Source organism: Dendropsophus ebraccatus, chromosome 7 (genome assembly GCF_027789765.1).
Source record: "Dendropsophus ebraccatus isolate aDenEbr1 chromosome 7, aDenEbr1.pat, whole genome shotgun sequence".
Lineage (NCBI taxonomy): Eukaryota > Metazoa > Chordata > Amphibia > Anura > Hylidae > Dendropsophus > Dendropsophus ebraccatus.
In genome coordinates this window covers 38,119,243-38,138,982 of record NC_091460.1, presented here as the reverse complement: position 1 = coordinate 38,138,982, position 19,740 = coordinate 38,119,243, and the positions used below count along the sequence as shown (strand labels likewise).

At 41.3% G+C, this 19,740-nt stretch overlaps 1 protein-coding gene across 3 annotated transcripts in view; it reads right to left on the bottom strand.

The window, feature by feature from the left end:
- DOK7 (docking protein 7) overlaps positions 1-19,740 on the bottom strand; it is an 80,847-nt gene that overhangs the window by 41,957 nt on the left and 19,150 nt on the right. For all 3 annotated transcript variants that reach the window (XR_011363813.1, XM_069976395.1, XM_069976397.1), the window contains exon 5: positions 241-360. Coding sequence is in view for 2 of the 3 variants with exons in the window: in XM_069976395.1 (XP_069832496.1) it covers positions 241-360 (120 nt within the window). In the remaining variant the exon portion in view is untranslated. The remainder of the gene's footprint in view (positions 1-240; positions 361-19,740) is intronic.

Below are 19,740 nucleotides of genomic sequence, written 5' to 3'. Positions count from 1 at the left end.
GGCAAAAACCCTTATGAGGCAGATGCCCATTGCTCCATCACAGGGGGAACTTTCTTCCCGAATCCAATGGCAATCAGAATAATCCCTGGATCAATGTATCACTTATGTTAACATACAATATTCATCTCATGCCTAGTAGTGTTATTGCATTCAGGCACATGTATAGGTTACGTGATTTTTAAAAAAATGCGCAAATAAGTCTAAAATGACATGTTGCATTGTTGCATTTCTAATATTAACCTGGGAGCACCGGGCGCAGACCAAACGGGCCTTTTGTTGGAGAGATGCCACGAACGATGCAGTCAAACAGGAAACTGATCTGGTCGCCTTCTGTACTGGAGAGGAAAAATACACCGGCCCCTGTGAAGAGAAATCAGTGAAAAACTCATTAACCATTTCTATAACTATAGATAATTTACATATAATAATCACCAAAATAACATCTCCCAAGAATCTTTCTTTTTGGTAGGATTAACCTTATTGTTGAAAGATTATCTGTATTATTATAGGAGGGCTCCAGAAATGATCCATTTGATTCCTATACTACATATGTTATTATGTATTCCTATATTATCTATGTTTTTTAATTGATTTTTATGGTCATGTAGACATGGGGGCATGGAAATAATATTTCATATTGAATAATAACACTCATCTAATGCTGTAGTAGTTTTTATTCTAGCCACAACTAGGCTGATGTTTCCTGTTTCAAAAAGAACACTTGGTAGCTGTGTCCTCCATATAATCAATGGCAGGATTACAATAAAATGTGACACCAGTATGTACATGAGATAGGGCTCAGCCTCCTCCCTCCCCACACTATGGCCTCTGCACAGGCCACACAGCATGCCTACAAAACTCTCCCATAGAGGTGAATAAGGTCGGCTTCAGTCTATTCTAGTTGATACATTAACTTTAAGATCAGTTGGGGCCCTACCTATGATATTGTTGCTGATCCCAAGAACAAAGAGTTTAAATACCCTTTGGCTTTTTCCCTAAAGCGACCATATACATGCTATAGATGTTGAATGTTTATTTAACCAATTAGAAAGTTTTTCTAATGTACGTGGAATCCTTTACACATTAGAGATCGTGGCTAACTGCTGCACAGGGAACAATACCACATCTCCATTCAAATGAATGATTTTTCAAGGAAAGAGTATTCTTAGAACATTCTCAGATTGTGCCAAGAACTTTCCCAGAAAAGTCGCTTATCCTTCCCTCAGTCTCAATGATTATGTAACTGGCAATATGGACTAAGGATGGCCATACACGTTATTTAACTGTAAGCAGAGGGTCCCTTCGGCCAACAGCTATCTCTCCAAACCTTTCCCATACACACAAACTTTCAGCACGGCTAGTTCATGTGTTTTCTATGGGGAGTGGGGTGGGGGTATAATTCTCAATACACATTATTCTACCCTGTGCTAGCAGCAGTTTTGGCCATCACTATAAAGTGTACGGGGGCCTCCTGAGTCTCTACAGACAGATGATGTAGGTGGAGATGGGGGGGTTAAAATTTCACGGCCTGACCCTTTTGTTCTTGGAGAGAAAAGCGTCTGTCTGTCTGCGAATTACCCCTCCCCATAGAGAACGTATGAATGTTCAACCGTAATAATCGAACATGCCCGACCCTGGCCCCAGTTTAGTCTAAAGTGTATGGGCATCTTAAAATATGTCCATCTGCCTCTGTGAAATGATTGTTCATCACACTGTCATTTGCTTGATGGTTGTCCTATCATAAGCCTAATTCGTCTAGGTTCACGCTACGTTTTTGCAATCCGTCAAACATATACGGTTTATGGGGGGGGGGGAGGGACATCAGATGAAAAAAGGGATGCAAAAACGGATGCAATTGTGCACAATCTGTTTTGATCCATTTTTCCATTGACTTCTTTTATAAATATTTTTTTTTAGTGTACCCAAAAACTTGGTTGACCATGTTTTTGTGCACGTTAAAAGAGAAGTTCGACCATTTTAAAAATCTGGCAGACGGCAGGGGGGAATTTGATTAGGCGTATAAACTTACCTGTCCCCGTGCTTGTGGGACTGGCCTTCGGACCCGCGCCGAGATCCATTATATCCAGTGCTGACACGTCATGACTGGCTGATGGACTGGCCAGTCCATAAGCTGAAACAGGCATTACAATTTGGAGGAAAATACCTTCCAGTGGGGGTCCTGAGGCTAGTCCTGCCGCTAACTGTGGGTAAGTTTGTACTCCTAATCCTGCCCCTGCTGACTGCCAGATATCACAAATGGCCGGACTTCTCCTTTAAAAGTAACCATTTAAAAATTCATTCATTAACGGATAGCAAAAACGCAGCGTGAACCCGGCCTTCTATCTAATGTGTATGTCCACCATTATACTGTGACAAATGTCCGTTCAGTACATTAGGTAAATCTTTGGACATCTTGGCGAGTGAATGGTTACATCCTCAAAGAAATCTCAATTATTATAACCAAGAATCTCATCCTATGAGATAGGATTTACACGAGCTCAGCCCCCCATACAGTGTCTCATCTTCCTCCATGTGACACATGGGAGGGGGGAGTTCACAACCATAGTACCATACAAATTTTCACTTTTGGAGTAGATCAGGTTTCCCAGAAAATGTAAACCCAAACATATCAGTCATGGTCCTTGGATGGAACAGGGGAATAGATGTTCTTCTCATTTACCTTCTAGAAGTCATCTCAAGTATTCAAGCTGCCATGCTTATATAAAGCAACAAGCTTTGCCAGCCACATGACCGCCCGGTATAATTAGCAATGTTTGTTACTGTGTTGTACATAGGTTAGATGAGCGCAGCACATAATTCACCATTTCTATTTGTGTTTTATATGGCCTAAATATGAAGAGTGGTAACAACAACACTGTAAAGGTATACACTAGCAACAACCAAAGTGGCATTCTCTGCTCGCCAGGGCGATTACACTGGACGCCTCATGGTCTAGAAGACATGTCTTATTAGAGCGACACTTCCCGTCACTTCACATGTCCATGATGTTGTTTAGGGTTGTCTCTTTTATTTTCGTTTTTCCTCCATCATATAAAATATGCTTTGCTCATAGATCATATGGCCAAACCACACAGTAACTGCAGCAAAGCCAATAACTTGCACAAGGAAGAAAGGCACAGTAACACCTTCTCTATTGCCCCCTACTTTGAAAGGCAACACCCACCTTCACCCACCTACACTTTAAGGCTATGTTCACACAACGTAGTTTTTTCAAATTAGTAACGGCCGTTGTTGCAATTTGCAACAACGGCCATGATTAATTAAAAAAATACTTTCAATTGAAAATGAATGGGATCCCGGCCGGAAGTGTATACACATAGTATATGCTCTAGCCGAGATCCAGAGATCAGTTTTGTGCGGCCACTATTCATTGAATAGTGGCCGCACAGACCTGTCAGTTGACACAATGGAGAGTGCAGCTCTGGCCGCAATCTCCATTGTTGGCTATGGTGAATTGGGATGCGGGTGCACAAGGATGAGCCTGCATCCCAATTCAGTAGAATTGGAGTTCATCTGGTCGGTACTGCAGTACTGCACAAAGGGGAGATCATCCCATTGGGGGCCAGTGCTCCATGCCGGTGCTCGTCACTGGCCTCCCCACGCCGGTGCACCAATCCCTTGTTGTAAAATACCCAAAGCAATGTACCTGATGGTACATTTACTTTAAAAGATATGGCACAAATGTCAAAATCACGTTGGTCTTGATGTTGCAAAACTACAATTCCTATCATGCCTGGAGAGCTAAAGCTTTGGCTGTCCCGGCATGATAAGAATTGTAGTTTGCAAAAGCTGGAGGGCCATGAGTTTGACACCCCTGCTTTAAGATATTCAGATTGTACTGAGGACAAGGAGAGTCGTACCCGGTGTTAGAAAGCTAAACCTTATAAAGGGATCATGTGCCCCATAATACCACTTTTCTGCCTAGTTATTTTTTGAAGCACTCCTACAATACCTAACGATTAGCTTATATAGGAAACGATTTTCACAGTAATTCTATAAGTGTTAAACAAGTTCTTCTAAGTAGATTGTTATTAGGGTAATGCACAGTAACAAACGCTTCTGTACCCTGCATTATGTCCTCCATTAGGCTTCCCGACTCTCAGCATGATGAATAGACTGTTTTTCCCCTATAGCAATTAGGATTAAAGTAAACCTATAAATTATTCTTGGTAAGTAAACTCAATTTACAAGCTCTAAAGCAATAACCATATAACTCGATCGCAGAAATACACATTTTATTGATGTCCTATTATGTAGCTGCTGTTTCCACTGTGCACAATTAGATGATGTAAATCAATAAGATATAACAGTGCTGAGTTTTTTTGACTGTAGTAAAGATACGTTTCAGATTTGCCACAATTCACTTTGAAATACTGAATTTCCACTGTTTTTAATTATGAAATTCAAGGTATAGGTGTTAATCTTTAAAGGGGGTGTCCAGGGACGCATAATTGATCGATAGGAAGGTCATCAGTTTTGGATTGGTGGGGTATTAGCATCCAGAACTCTCCGCTCTCAGCTGTTTTTTGAAATTTCAATTCACTTCACTGGTTTTCCAAATCTCCCTAGGGCGACATCCAACGTGGCCAAACCCAAACAATTTTCTGATGTTCGCTCAACACTAGTTGTAACGTGCACGCAAGACACTAGTTTCCAGAAAGGGCTATACTTCTCCAATGACAAACATATTTGGTAAAAAGCAAAAGAGGAGCCCGTGGAGCTCTTTTGCATATTCATGTTTCCCATGGGGCAATGCACCTAGGACTTCACTGCATTGAGCGCTTTCACTAGCAGCCGGCAGTGTTGTCGTTTGGCTGGTCTCCCTGAGATCAGCGATCTGTTTCTCTTGTGGCTCTACTAGGCATTGCTCCCACCTAGCCAGAATCATGCTCCACACTGATCAGGGGCAACACCCCGAAACAGCTGTATGTGGATGGTTACCCGGCCTTGGTTTATCCCTTGTCATTACATTGACTTATAGGGCCACTTATTATGGTGGATTTGGTGGTTTCCTAACAGAAGCTGCCCTTTGGCTGGGTCCTTTCCCGGAGGGATATCTGGCTTGTCCTGTGTTTTGAGATTTTTCAATGAGGCTCCACGGGCTCCTCTTTTGCATATTCATGTTTCCCAGGGGGCAATGCACCTAGGACTTCACTGCATTGAGCGCTTTCACTAGCAGCCGGCAGTGTTGTCGTTTGGCTGGTCTCCCTGAGTTCAGCAATCTGTTTCTCTTAAAACATATTTGGTAGACACCTTAGGAAGGGGTTAACAGATGAACTGGGTCTGGAAAAAGTTTGTATTTTCCTTGCTCCTACTTGGGGAAATTTGTAAAAATTGTGCTAATGTCCCAGCACATTATTCCCATGTTATCCCTAATTTATAGGATAGGGGGAGAAGAAGTTGATCATTGGGTCAATGATCCTGATACCAGAGAGGCAATCATCCCCGCAATGAATGAAGCGCTCACCCTTGTTGTCCCTAATCTTATGAGTAGGGATAACAAGCTGAGATGAAAATGCCCCTTTAAGTAAACTACAATCATTATAGTTTAAAAATTGATAATAAAAAAAATAATAAAAATATAATACTAAAAAAGGAAAACTATATAAAAAATAGCCTAAGTCCAAAGGTGGCACTAAGGGGTTAAAACATCTAAACATTGTTATATCATTATAATGTTATCCAACAAGGAGGGCGTAGGAGGGTTTTTGTTCTAACCACAAGATCTATGTGGCATCCAAAATAGAACACAATTCCAAGCACCCAATCATATGACGGCCATGAGCAGTTGCCAAGAAAAAGCAAAACAATACAAAGTTATGTGAAGCACAAAGCCAAAATCTAGACGTGTGTGGCCACTGTCACTAGCTACTGGAGAGTCTCTGAATACCATTGTGCTGCTGCTTTCCCATCCATTATAGGAGGAAGGACTCTCAAAGACAATGTAGAAAGGACAATGACTTCAGAAACCTCCTGGATCACTTACGGGAGACATTCTTTTTTGGGGTTCCCCAACATTTTAGTTCCCTACTCTTGTGTTAAGTGATGATACCAGTTGTCAGACAGATATTCACAGGTTATAGGATCCAACGTTGGCTCGTTGTGCTGTGGTTTACAGCGTGGTGGTAATCTCTGGAAATAGGCCCAGAACATCTTAGTCTCAGCAGTGACGAAGAACCTCAACATTTGTCTGACGTGGAAGACAAGAGATTTGTAAATCAGCCAATGGATAGATCTTTGCCATGTCTAAGTGAGTACTTCCCGGAAACACCCGGTCAGGCTCTTACATTGGTTACAAGGAAACTTGCCAATGGACGGGAGTTTTCATCTGTAAAATGTTGACATTTTTAAATGCCCAATTTTGCATAAAATAACGCAATAGCACAATCACTAGTGACAAGTCTGTGTGTCTTTTGTCAAATTGTAAAAATTCTCTCTAATTTCAAATATGACCATAGACAACATGTAAATGTGGCGTTCATATCTATAGTTGGTAAGGTGTCTTCCAATTTCTTTTCAAACGCACACAAAATAATACTAACAGGTAGTGTTGAGCGAACTTGCTAAACTGTTCAGGTTCGGCAAAGTTCTCTGAACCCGAACACTCAGCATTTGTCTACCGGCAGCTGGCGGTTAGATGCAACCCTAGGAAGTCTTGAAAAATTTCAAAATAGCCATAGACTGTATCCATGCCTTCCTGGCAACCCTAGGGCGGCATCCAACTTCTCCAGCCACCAGGAGTCAAATGCTGAGTGTTCGGATTTGGAGAACGTTTCCGAACCCGAACAGTTCGGCAATTCATAAAACAATACTAACGGTTCGGCCGATTATCGCTCCATGTAATAAATACAACGTCAGCCGATGACAACGATCATTGATATAGGTTTGGACCTATTTTCGTGTAATAGCGATGCGTGGCCAGCGACTGACAATATACATTACCTATCCATGTTCCAGGGTTGCTGCTGCTGTCTTCTTCTCCCCGGGTCCCGCTCGCTCTAGCTTCAAAGTGGCCTGTCAGCTGACAGGCCGCGACGGTCCCGGCCTGTGATTGGCTGAGCGGCCTGTCAGCTGACAGGCCACTCTGAAGTTAGAGCGCGCGGGACTGGGAGAAGAAGACCGCAGCAGCAGCCCTGGAACGTGGATAGGTAATGTATATAGTTAAGCAAGGGCTGCAAGGACATCGGTAACGATGTCCCTGCAGCCCTTGTTTAACGATTATCGGGCCATGTAATAGGTCCAGTAAACAAGCGACGATCTAGCAGATCGCTGCTCGTTTACAGGTATTATCGGGCCCCCATCGGCCCGTGTAATACCACCCTAAGGCTGAGCCTGATTAGCTTTGCCTATTACAGGCATGTTACAAAGCAATGCAGATCTGTAATCAGGCAATCAAATAGTGATGTCCCCATGGTGGGTATAACAGTATAACAGTAAACAAAACACACATATAAATAAAAATAAATAAATAAGGTGCAAAACACATAAAATCCCCATAGCACCCAATGCAATAATAATTGTAGAAAAAATAAATAAATAAAAAAGTACACATATTCGGTATTGCTGTGTGCCTAATGACGCTGGCAATAAAATAATTACATAGCTAAACTCGCACGGTGACCGCAGGAGAAAAAAAATCGAAAATAAGTAATTTTGTAATTTTTCCATGAAGTGTGGGCATTTTTCACACGAAAATTGTACGGATATTGGCCAAATGTTACCACTAACCTAAAGTACAAAATGTCATAAGAAAACATCCTCAGAATTGCTAGGATAATTTATAGCATCACGGAGGTATAACCACATAAAGGGAGACTGCTCTGGTCCTCAAGGGACTATCTGGACCGGTCCTGAAAGGGTTAATATGTATATGTATTATGAGAAAGGGAAATAAGATTGTGAACCCAATGTACAGTCCTATGTTGGTCTTACGTAAGCAATCACTTGTCACATAGCTTTAAAAAAAATAGAAATAGCTAAGGTCTCAACAGAAGGGGATGACTCAAAGACTATTTTAGAGGGCAATGTTCCTTACAGATCATCAGTCTTAACGTCTTTAATTCTAACTTGCTATAAAAATCAACGCCCGGAAATTTTACCCTTTTTCTTTCAAGGTTTGGTTTCTTTCTACCAGAACCCTGATAAAAACCTGATGGATCCCTTTTCAAGTTAGGCAGGATTTGAAGTCAATGGGATTTGAATTTCCGCTTTCAGCTTTGTATGCTGCGGAATATGTGCGGAAATTCATAATGCAGAATTCTGCCTCAGTTGTATCACTTTGTGTAGATTGTTATCTCCTACAGAGGGTGTAAATATTTTTTTACTTTTTTTTATTACCCTATTAGGGAATTCTTTATCAGTGGAAGGTGGTCCCCCAATCAGGACCTTAATGTATTAGCTAGAACAAAGAGCAACTACAAAGATTGTTTCATTACATGGTTACCTAAGCCATTTAAATGAGTCAGGGAATGTGCACACTACGGAACCCAGGCGGATTAACCGCTGCGGATTCTGCAGCTTGCCCCGCTCGTGGCCGTGTGCATCTTCGCCTGTGCCATAGACTCCATTCTATGGTCAGGCAGATTTTGCCATCTGCCCGAATAATGAACAAGTTCATTCTTTAGGCGGACGGCGGAATCTGCCTGTGTATAGAATGGAATCTATGGCACAGGCGGAAATGTGCGCAGGGGCGAGCTGCGGAATCCACTGCGGGTGATCCGCCCGGGTTCTGTAGTGTGCACATACCATTATACTTAATTTCTCCTGTGGTGGTGCTGCAGGGATACTGGACACATGGCACCATGTCCCTTCATAAATTACAGCTGATTGCTGGGAGTCACAGCTGACAGACGCCTTGTATAGCCTTAAAAAAAGAACGGTTATAGACTGCCCCTTTAAGGGGTGTGTCATCCATGCTAATGCCACATTATGTGATATCACATAGACCTCTCATCTTTACTGTAAATATAATAATAAAGGATCAGTATTAGGGATTGGTGCTCTGGAGTGGCACAAAATCAATAACCTATCAATACAGTAATCGGTATATGTTTTTTTGCATGTTTCAACATTTTCAACTAATTAAATATTTTTGTATAAAAGGGGCAGACTCGATTAAAAACTATTTTCTCACTGTTGTCTCACTGAGTCCCTGCTAATCTCAACTTCCTGGTACTGTCTTGACACACCGGAAGTGCTTGCTCAGCCAATCACTGGCCACAGCAGGGACTCACTTCCTGTGTGTTGAGATTGGACCAAGAAGTGGAGATCAGTTGGGACCTGGTTGGTTGCAATAGGTTGTGATATGTCATTGATGGGGATGCTCACAATAATATTGAAAGCAGCAAATATATATGGTGTATATATAATATTACTTTTCCTACTGTGGCCACTTTATAGGAGTTTTTAAAGATTAACCCAACTCTTGGTAGACCCTTTTAATACCCCTACCTCGGACTTAAAAGCCCTCTGTGGCATTGAGAAAATATGTAGTTCTTTCTCCTGTGTCTTTAAAAGAACACTACTAGATAAATGTATGTACTACCTAGTACAGAACTTCAGGGGCGGTGCTTAACATAGATATTGGTGAATAACTGCCCCCCTCGGAACCTGCATGAGAGATATCTCTGTTTTCTCTGGAGTGCTTCTTTAAATAAGTAACTCTATGTTCTGTATTGTCGGGTGTAGTAGTTGATATAGGATTTTTTTAGGGAAATTTTTTCAGCTGGTTTATGATCAAAGAACAAAGTGTTTAACATTATTATGTTTTCTGCCTCATTGTTCAGCATATGCTCATCCTGGAAACAAAATTAATTGAAACAAATAATTTAGGTAATAACCAGTAATGAATGACTGTATAACTGTGATGGCTGCTGTAGCACACGGCTTTCTATTACTTGTCATCTTAAATAAATGTATTCTCTCATACATAATAATTTAAACTGTAAACGAGTAGGTTCACCCCTCAACCATAATAATGCTTATTAATAATTCTGGTCCATACATAAGGTGCATAAGTCCAATGTAAGAATTCTCGTAGCACTCAAGCTCATAAAATCATGATCCTTTATTATTCACGAACACGAATACATCCAAAAAACACACAAGATGTGTACAGCAACGCGTTTCAACGTGACCGTCTTTTTCACAGCTTATACACCAAATATATAAAATAGCTCATATATATATCAAAAAGTAAAAACAAGAAGGAAGTTCCACACTTACCCCCTCCTCCAAACCAGCGTCTAGGTGAATGTAATGCGCATGTGTCAAATCAAGACGCGCTTGTAACACCTGAATTCAGGCGCTGTGGTGGTGGGGTTAGGTAATCCTCCTAGTGGATGAACATGAACATTACACACTGCACTGCAAACAGAAAAACAACTCGAGATAGACATAATTATTCAGTGTCGCAACATTGTAAATAGCTAATAAATATACATCAAATCTGTTTTGTAGTTTAGTCCTTTAGGGAAGCGAGTGTCCAAGTTTAATATCCAGAAGGCTTCTCGATTGAGGACCTTCTGTGACCAGTTTCCTCCTTTGCAGTCTTGGTAAACTTTTTCCAGACCAAAAGATGAAAAATATTGCAAGTCCCCATTATGTACAGTTATAAAATGTTTTGCTGCACCTGATACATTTTCGCCTCTGCGGCCAATATCATAAATATGTTCTGCAATGCGGGTTTTTAGTCTTCTTGTGGTGCAGCCTACATATGATTTGCTGCAAAAAGAATATGAGATGACATAAATTACATGATCTGTGTTACAATTTAAAAATGACTTAAAGGGGTTATCCAGTGCTACAAAAACATGGCCACTTTCTTTCAGAGACAACACGACTCTTGTCTCCAGTTCAGCTGCGGTTTGCAATTAAGCTCCATTCACTTCAATGGAACTGAGCAGCAAAACCCCGCCCAAGCTGGAGACAAGAGAGGGGCTGTCTCTGGAAGAAAGTGGCCATGTTTTTGTAGCGCTGGATATCCCCTTTAATATGAAAACTCTTCTTTTGATCATCTGTGTTAAAAGTAGCAGTCTTCTTTGCATATTTGCATACATTACACCGAGATCCCCCGCATGGAAAGAAACCCTTCTGGGAGAGCCATGTTCTACCCCTATTCACATTATGTTTTGGTATTGTGGGGGAAATTAGATTACCAATCGTGATCCCTCTTCTCGCAACCACATCACATCCTCCCTCTAGGATCCTGTTTAATTTCTCATCTTGGTACAGGATGGGTAAATGTTTGTTAAAAATCTTTTTTATTTCAGAAAACTGTAGACTATATGCTGTACTGAAAGTTACTCTTTTATTGGATCTATCATCTCTGCTATTATCCCTACTTGATGAGAACAGCAGAGATGAACGATCCCTCTCGGCTGATAGCCGTTTGGCTCTATTCAGCATCCAGGGAGCATACTTTCTTTTACGTAATCTTTCGTCTATCCCTTTGACCTCTCTAGCATAGTCTTCCTCTCTGGAGCATGCTCTCTTTGTCCTAAGATATTCTCCTTTCGGGATTGCAGATATTGTGTGTTTAGGGTGACAACTGGTGGCTTCCAAAATACTGTTACAAGCAATCGGCTTCCTATACAGGGAAGTAATAACAGTGCCATTCACCGTATCTCCCGTAAGGGTGAGGTCCAGGAAGTCTACCGTCTCTACCAAACCTGTGTTAGTGAATCTGATGTTGTAGTTATTATCATTAATGTAATTTACAAAACCCTCTATGGGCGGTACATTGCGACCCCAGATGAACAAGAGGTCGTCAATGTACCGCCCATACCACACAATGCATTCCTTAAATGGATTTTGATCCGAAAAGAGGAACATGTCCTCCCACCACGACATGTATAAATTTGCGAGCGTGGGGGAGAAACATGACCCCATCGGGGCTCCAGTGACCTGAAAAAAATATATTCACCTTCAAACAAAAAATAATTATTTTTAAGAAGATAATTTACAGATGACAAAATAAATTCATTAATTTCATTGGAGTATAGGTTAGCTTTCTTAAGATGATATTCAAGCGAGACTAAAGCTAAATCGTGGGGTATGCATGAATAAAGACCCACCACATCACATGAGAACCATCTGTATGACTTTTTCCACTCAAAATTGCACATTGATTTTAAGACCTCCTTACTGTCTTTCAGGTAGGCCTCCGCCTCCGCTTCCTTTTGCGTTTTTTGATTTCTTTTGGGTTGTGTTCACATTTTCATTTGATGGTGGTGGTGTTTCTGGTTCAGATATCGTGGTCTCATCTGTTGTATCCATTTCTGTTGATGAGAAACTCACTGTGCGACTTATGGTTCTTTTTGGTTTCTTTAGAATAGATTTAGGAGCTTTATATCTTTTCCAGTTGTAAACGTCATTGGATGCATAATCCTGTGTGTCTCCGCAGAGGCGAAAATGTATCAGGTGCAGCAAAACAATTTAATACTGTACATAATGGGGACTTGCAATATTTTTCATTTTTTGGTCTGGAAAAAGTTTACAAAGATTGTAGAGGAGGAAACTGGTCACAGAAGGTCCTCAATCGAGAAGCCTTCTGGATATTAAACTTGGACACTTGCTTCCCTAAAGGACTAAACTACAAAACAGATTTGATGTATATTTATTAGCTATTTACAATGTTGCGACACTAAATGATTATGTCTATCTCGAGTTGTTTTTCTGTTTGCAGTGCAGTGTGTAATGTTCATGTTCATCCACTAGGAGGATTACCTTGCCCCACCACCACAGCGCCTGAATTCAGGTATTACAAGCGCGTCTTGATTTGACACATGCGCATTACATTCACCTAGACGCTGGTTTGGAGGAGGGGGTAAGTGTGGAACTTCCTTCTTGTTTTTACTTTTTGATATATATAAGAGCTATTTTATATATTTGGTGTATAAGCTGTGAAAAAGACGGTCACGTTGAAACGCGTTGCTGTACACATCTTGTGTGTTTTTTGGATGTGTTCGTGTTCGTGAATAATAAAGGATCATGATTTTATGAGCTTGAGTGCTACAAGAATTCTTACATTGGACTTATGCACATAATAATTTACCTCTGCTTGAGTATCAACATTTTTAGACTCAGATAACAAAACCAACAATTTCTGCTAATTCAATACTGAAACTTCATTTGCAGTGTCGAATTAAACTCATTTCGGTTTGCAGAACACCAGTTATTACAAGATAATACTGGATGGTATACTGGAGATGGACTGGAAGCTCTTGGGCTCCATGATATAATCTGTAACAATGCGCCTATATATCATGTGTCGTTTACTGTATGTTATTGGCATCCTTGTATGTGAAAGAGGGGTCACTGGGCTACTGGAATACTGGATACTGTTTTGGAAGACAGGGCAGAACTGGAGAGAGCTCATAGTTAGCTATCCAAGGTAATTCGTAGAATCAATGCAGAAACCAGTAACAAAATCGGGGCTGCATAATTTAGAAAAGAGACAACTTAGAGGTGAACATTGTAAAATCTATGACCTATTTTTACCCAGAACTGTAACCATGACAAAAAGGCATCAGCTACTGCTACATCACCACAGATAAAGATTCTTTACTGTAAGAGCAGGGAGCCTATGGTACCCTGCCATATGATATTATGAGATTTACCTCATTGAATGTTATTATCTTAAAGATATATGTACAAATCTGCTGGTTATATGGGTTATTCTGATATAACATATTTGTAGTTTTAAAGAAGACCTGTCACCGGGTTAGATGGTTAAACTAAGTGCATGGTTATAAAGGGCTTCTCAGTCTGATTTTATGCATATCTGGCTTGTACAGATTAAGCCCTCCAGCGCTTTTGCATCCAGGGGGAACACCCCCTGAGCTTTTGGAGCTCATTTCCATATTATAAAAAAAAGACTACCATCTCAGCACTAGAGAGCTAAGGCATCGTTAACACAATGTAAATTTTCTATTATTCAGATTTGCAGCCGTGATTAATAGAAAATTTGCATTGCAGTGCAGTCAATGGGATCCCGGCCAGAGTGTATACACATAGTATACACTCCGGCTGGGATCGCTAGTGGCTGACATGTTAGGTTTGTCCGGACGCTATTCAATGAATAGCGGCCGCACAACCCTGACAGTGCACACAATGGAGAGTGCGACTCCAGCGTGCAATAATGAATTGTGATGCGAGCGCATACGAATGCGCCCGCATCCTAATTCAATAGAAATTAAGTTTATCTGGCCGGTACTTCACTGACACAGAACGGACGGCGTCACTCGTTGTGTGAACGTGGCCTCAATCTGTAAAAGCAAGGTATGCATAAACCAAAACTGAGAGGCCATATACAGCCATGCACTTAGTTTAACCACCTAAAGCCCTTTGACAGGTCCGCTTTAAGTCCAGGTTCAATTGCTTTGTAACTAAAGTCACATTCTGATATACTATCCTTTTCATTGCCTTGAGCCCATCCTCTTGTGATCTCAATGGCAAATGCAAACCAGGAGTGTGTAACATTGAATTTAGGTGTTATTATCTAATTGTATTGCTTAAAAGCCATTTGTATATAATGAATTAGTTGACTTCTTGTTGAGTAGTTTACTATAAGCCCCTGCAGCTGAGGTTTTATCAATGTACATATTCCGTCCTTGCAAAAGGTTAAAATCCTGATTCAGAAATCCTGCTGTAGCCGTTCTACATCTCCGTCATGTCTTGGAGCTGAGTTCATGCCACAAGCATTTGGCAGCTCAGTTATATGTGGCATGCATCAGTGTAATACCACGCAGCTGTTTACTGGGTAGAAGGCCTCTTTCTGTGTGAGGAGAAGGGACGGGGTGAAATGCAATCTGTAGCAAGCTGTACAACGTTAAAAGACTAATCCTGTCATTAGCAACGCTTGGCTGTAATGTTATCATACAATGAATTTTCCAAATGTATAGAGCCTATTGAGGATGCAGGCCACATTTGGTAAGCGTGCTGGACAGAGACGCCCAGATAGTTCCTACAGTTCCAGAAACAAAATCTAGAAAGGCCTGTTTTACACAAGTGTAATATGGCCACAAGTCCTGGTCTGACCACGTGTCTGATGACGCAAAGTGACAGCTGTCAGTTTGGATCACCAGATCTGCTGTCAGGCCGGGACATGAGGTTGTAATAGACATTACAGCACTTATGTTTGTATAACTTTTGCAGAATATTTAAAACCATGATACAAGAAAGAAAAATATTTTTTTCCACATACTTCCCTATGCAGTAAAAACAGCAAAGACTGCATACTCACCTGCCCTGATCCCCCCTCTGCTGTTCTCTTCTTCCTGGTTCCTTTGACATCTCATTTGGGTAAAAACTACCTAGTCAGCCCAGTGGGGACCAAGCGTCAGAGCGGAAGCAGCTGGGGATTGGGGGTGGAGGGTGAGTATGTGGTCTTTGTCGAATTTGCTGCACAGGGAGACGTGGGAAAAAGTTGACTTTATTTCACTCCATGGCACTTATTTTGTCCACTTCTTCAAATATGTCCAGATCCCCCCCACCTACCCCCGTTTTTTTATTTTATGAGACACGTCCACTTTTGTTAGAAGGGTTTCCCTGGTGGAGACCCTTTAGCTAGACAGGATCACTGACTGGCCATCAAGAAGTGCTATCTGTTCTCCATTTTTTTACATCCAACGACTCACGGGTTGTGTTAGGTATTGAAAAGTAGTTCAATTGGATGAATTTAATACCAAAGACAAGCCATAGATAAGTGTGGCACTGGTGTGTTCTTTGAGTATTCAGTAGAGTTTTAATGGTTGAATTCATTGACCACTCAATGTAAAAATAATGGTTGAACTCATTGACCACTCAATGTAAAAATAAACATACATGTTGAAGAAAAATAATACCATGGTAGTATCCATCGATTCTCTCTTTACCTTTGCACATGTCACAATAAAGTCATTAGCTTAGATTTATCAAACTGGTGTACAGAAGAACTGGCCCAGTTGCCCCTAGCAACCAATCAGATTCCACTTTATTCCTTACAGATTCTTTGGAAAATGAAAGGTGGAATCTGATTGGTTGCTAGGGGCAACTGATACAGTTTCACTTTACACCATGTTTGATAAATCTCCCCCATTGTATCTCTTTGTAACTCGTGGACAAGCCAAAAAAAAGACTACCTCCATGAAACCTTATACGATATTATATGTTGCTTAGTATACTGTCTTATTACCTCATACATCACAATGGAGCAAATAAATATCCCTTTCTCTAACCACATACATCAACACATGGCCAATATATCTGAATATAATCTCACAACAAATATGTAGTATAGCTCAGTATGGCTGGTGGTGTACTCATCTTTCACATAATACTTAAAATACATGTACTGTATAAAATGAACTAAGCTAAAGTCCCGGTATAATCTATAATGACCCCTGATCCCTAGAAGTAGACCCCCTTTTCCTGTAGGACAAGCCCAAGTATACTCTATAGGCAATACCCCCTTGGGTATCTACACATTTGCCCCCAATTGTGCTTATAAAAACTTTGTGGTAGGCTGACCAGGTCATAGGACAATGCTCAAGGGGCCCATGTCTAGATAATACCCACCATAGACCCTTAGACATAGAATGACAACATCCCTGTCAGCTCTCCTAAAGTCTCATAAAATGACAAATCTAGAACATGTTTTCTTTTTATGTTATAATATTCCTCCATTATGTTATAAAATTCCTCCATTATTCCTCCATGGGTCCCAGGGACTGCTCTAGAAGGAAGAAAGCTTGTGCTGCCACCTATTGGAAAGTCCCTGAAAATTTGATCCCTTTAAGGGCTTATTCCCACGTTTCGTGAAACATAGAACCCACGGACTGGGAAGCCCTGTATTGGTGTCTTCCCCATCTGGTATCATGTATGAATATGATGCCAGAAGCGGGGAAAGTGTTTCAATCTTCACAGTGCCGCAAAGACGGGGCTTCCCCGTCTGTGGGTTTCAATTTTTTCACAGATAGTGGGAATAAGCCACTATCTTTCAGAAATAGTCAGGAATATGACTGGGGATTGCCAGCCAAATCTTCCCTCTCTTTCATCTGAAGAGAGCTGTTTCTGGTTTCTTGCCTCTTGTCAGTACAGAGCATTATGATGTCTAGCTAGCAGAGAAGTCTGTGTCATGGAACTGAGAGGGTAATGGCTAACAACGAAGAAAAGACAAATTTGGTCAGCTCTCCTAGAACACCATTCACACTAGGCAGGAGCACGTTGCTATGGCTGAAGTTGCAAACAAACAAAAACACAAAGAAATGCAACAGCTCACCGCAATGGCAAGATACAGACCCAAAACAGATATGAAAATCACTAAAACAGCCCCCCCCCAACTGCAAAAAAAAATCTCCATCCCGGCATGAGGCCACCTTATCGTTGGTGGGATGGTTTACACTATTTGCAAATGGTAACCAAGAGCCCTATTATTTTTATGGAGTTTTTTGGCAGTTGGGGGGGCTGCTTTTAGTGATTTTCATATCTGTATTGGGTCTGTAACTTGCCATTTTGGTGAGCTGTTGCATTTCTTTGTGTTTTTATGTAATGGTTAACAACCCCCAGTAATATTTCAAGACTAATATAGGCGTTGACCATTCACTCACAAGGACTCTACTTCCAATGGTTGACAAGCAAGCTATCCTCTTCCTGCAGGAGCAGAACAATCAAATAGTTGCAGATTGTTGCCAGGGCCTATTAGATGGGCCAACATGCTGACTACAAGGCTCAACAATCGTGGCGGAAATGCAGCAATAAAGATCACTGAGAACCAAAGGGGTTATTCAGTGTGTTAGAAAAACATGGCCACTTTCTTGCACCACTCTTGTCTCCAATTTGGGTGCAGGTTTTGTAACTCAGTTCCATTGAAGTGAATGGAGCTTAATTGTAAACCACACCTGAACTGGAGACAAGAGTGGTACTGTCTCTTGAAGAAAGTATCCATGTTTTTCTAATGCTGGAAAACCCCTCTAAAGCATACCTACCATTAAAGGAAAAACAATAAAAAAAAAGTCATGGTTTTATCAGATCGACAAGGAGATTTCAGGCTCCCAGGCTTTTTACCCCCCCCCCCCCTCTCTCTCTCCCTCCTCCGTGACTGTCTGGACCTTGGCACAGCAGTTCAGCACTCCTTTATGTGCTTACTAAATACACATACACAAGCACTGACTTGAGCCAGCTGTCTGGGGCCTACAGACTGAGACTCCTCAGGCACTCCATGTGGTCCGAGCCACACACTGCCTGACTTCCAGCATATAGGGGAAGATTTATCAAACATGGTGTAATATGAAACTGGCTCAGTTGCCCCTAGCAACCAATCAGATTCCACTTTTCATTCCTCATAGACTCTTTGGAAAATGAAAGGTGGAATCTGATTGGTTGCTAGGGGCAACTGAGCCAGTTTCACTTTACACCATGTTTGATGAACCTCCCCCCCATAGTCTCTATTTATAGCCTATACAGTTGAAGAGACATTTATTAAAGTGACTCTGTACCCACAATCTGTCCCCCCCAAACCACTTGTACCGTCAGATAGCTGCTTTTAATCCAAGATCTGTCCTGGGTCCGTTCGGCAGGTGATGCAGTTATTGTCCTAAAAAACAACTTTTAACTTTGCAGCCCTGTGCCAAACTGCAGTGACCTAGAGTATCTGTGCCCTAACCTTGCACCACCCCTCCGTCCCTCCTCCCCATCCTCCTCATCATAAGGAATGCCACTGGCAGGATTTTTCCTGTTCCTTTGCAGTGAACACTGCACAGGTGTCTTAATGATCCAGCCCATGTTCAGTATTCACACAGCTGATGAATAGTAGAAAATCTGCCTCAAGCATTCCTAATAATAAAGAGGGCGGGGAGGAGGGACAGAGAGGTTGTGCCAGCCTAATGCACAGACACTCTAGGCCACGGCCGTTTGGCACAGGGCTGCAAGTTTAAAAGTTGTTTTTTAGGACAATAACTGCATTACCTGCCGAACGGACCCCAGGACAGATCTTCAATTAAAAGCAGCTATCTGAAGGTACAAGCGGTTTGGGGTGGGCAGATTGTGGGTACAGAGTCACTTTAAATGTATTGAACTGCACACAGCTAGCATAAAGCCTAATTAATATCAAGTAAAAAAAAAATGAGATACAAAGAAAAGTGTAAACCACATACAGTTTTCCCCCTTTACACCATTAAAAACAACCTGACATCAGTCTAACTGCAAACCCATACAATGCATTAGTGTAAACATCTACAGAATTTCTGGACTTGTCACCTATAATGATTTGGGATGAATACAACATTTAGTAAACGGATTATCAGTAGTCCACCTTAATCTTCAAAATTCAAAACCTTACAAATAAAATCCACATACTAAAATGTAATAAAATCCCATTCCCCTGTGCGTGATTGCATGAAAACGCTTATAATCCATACAATTAGTTCTATACATTGAGCACATGCAATTAGGAAAGGAAATCCTGCAACATTAATTTCATGGATTTATATGGTCTAACTTTATTCTATCCTTGCACGGTACAGTATGTTGCCTGCCCCTGGGAGGTGGCGGTCTCGACCACCCAAGCCGCCTTTCTCCTCTGCTTGACATTGGAAGTTTAATACTTGAGCACAGGAAAACTTGGAATGCCATTCATCAGACTATTACTGCTGCTTATGTGTTCGGTACAATGGTGTCTTGCTCGTCTCGTTTTGTACCGCTATCCGGTTACCTTCATTAATCTTTTCTAATTGTCTTAAA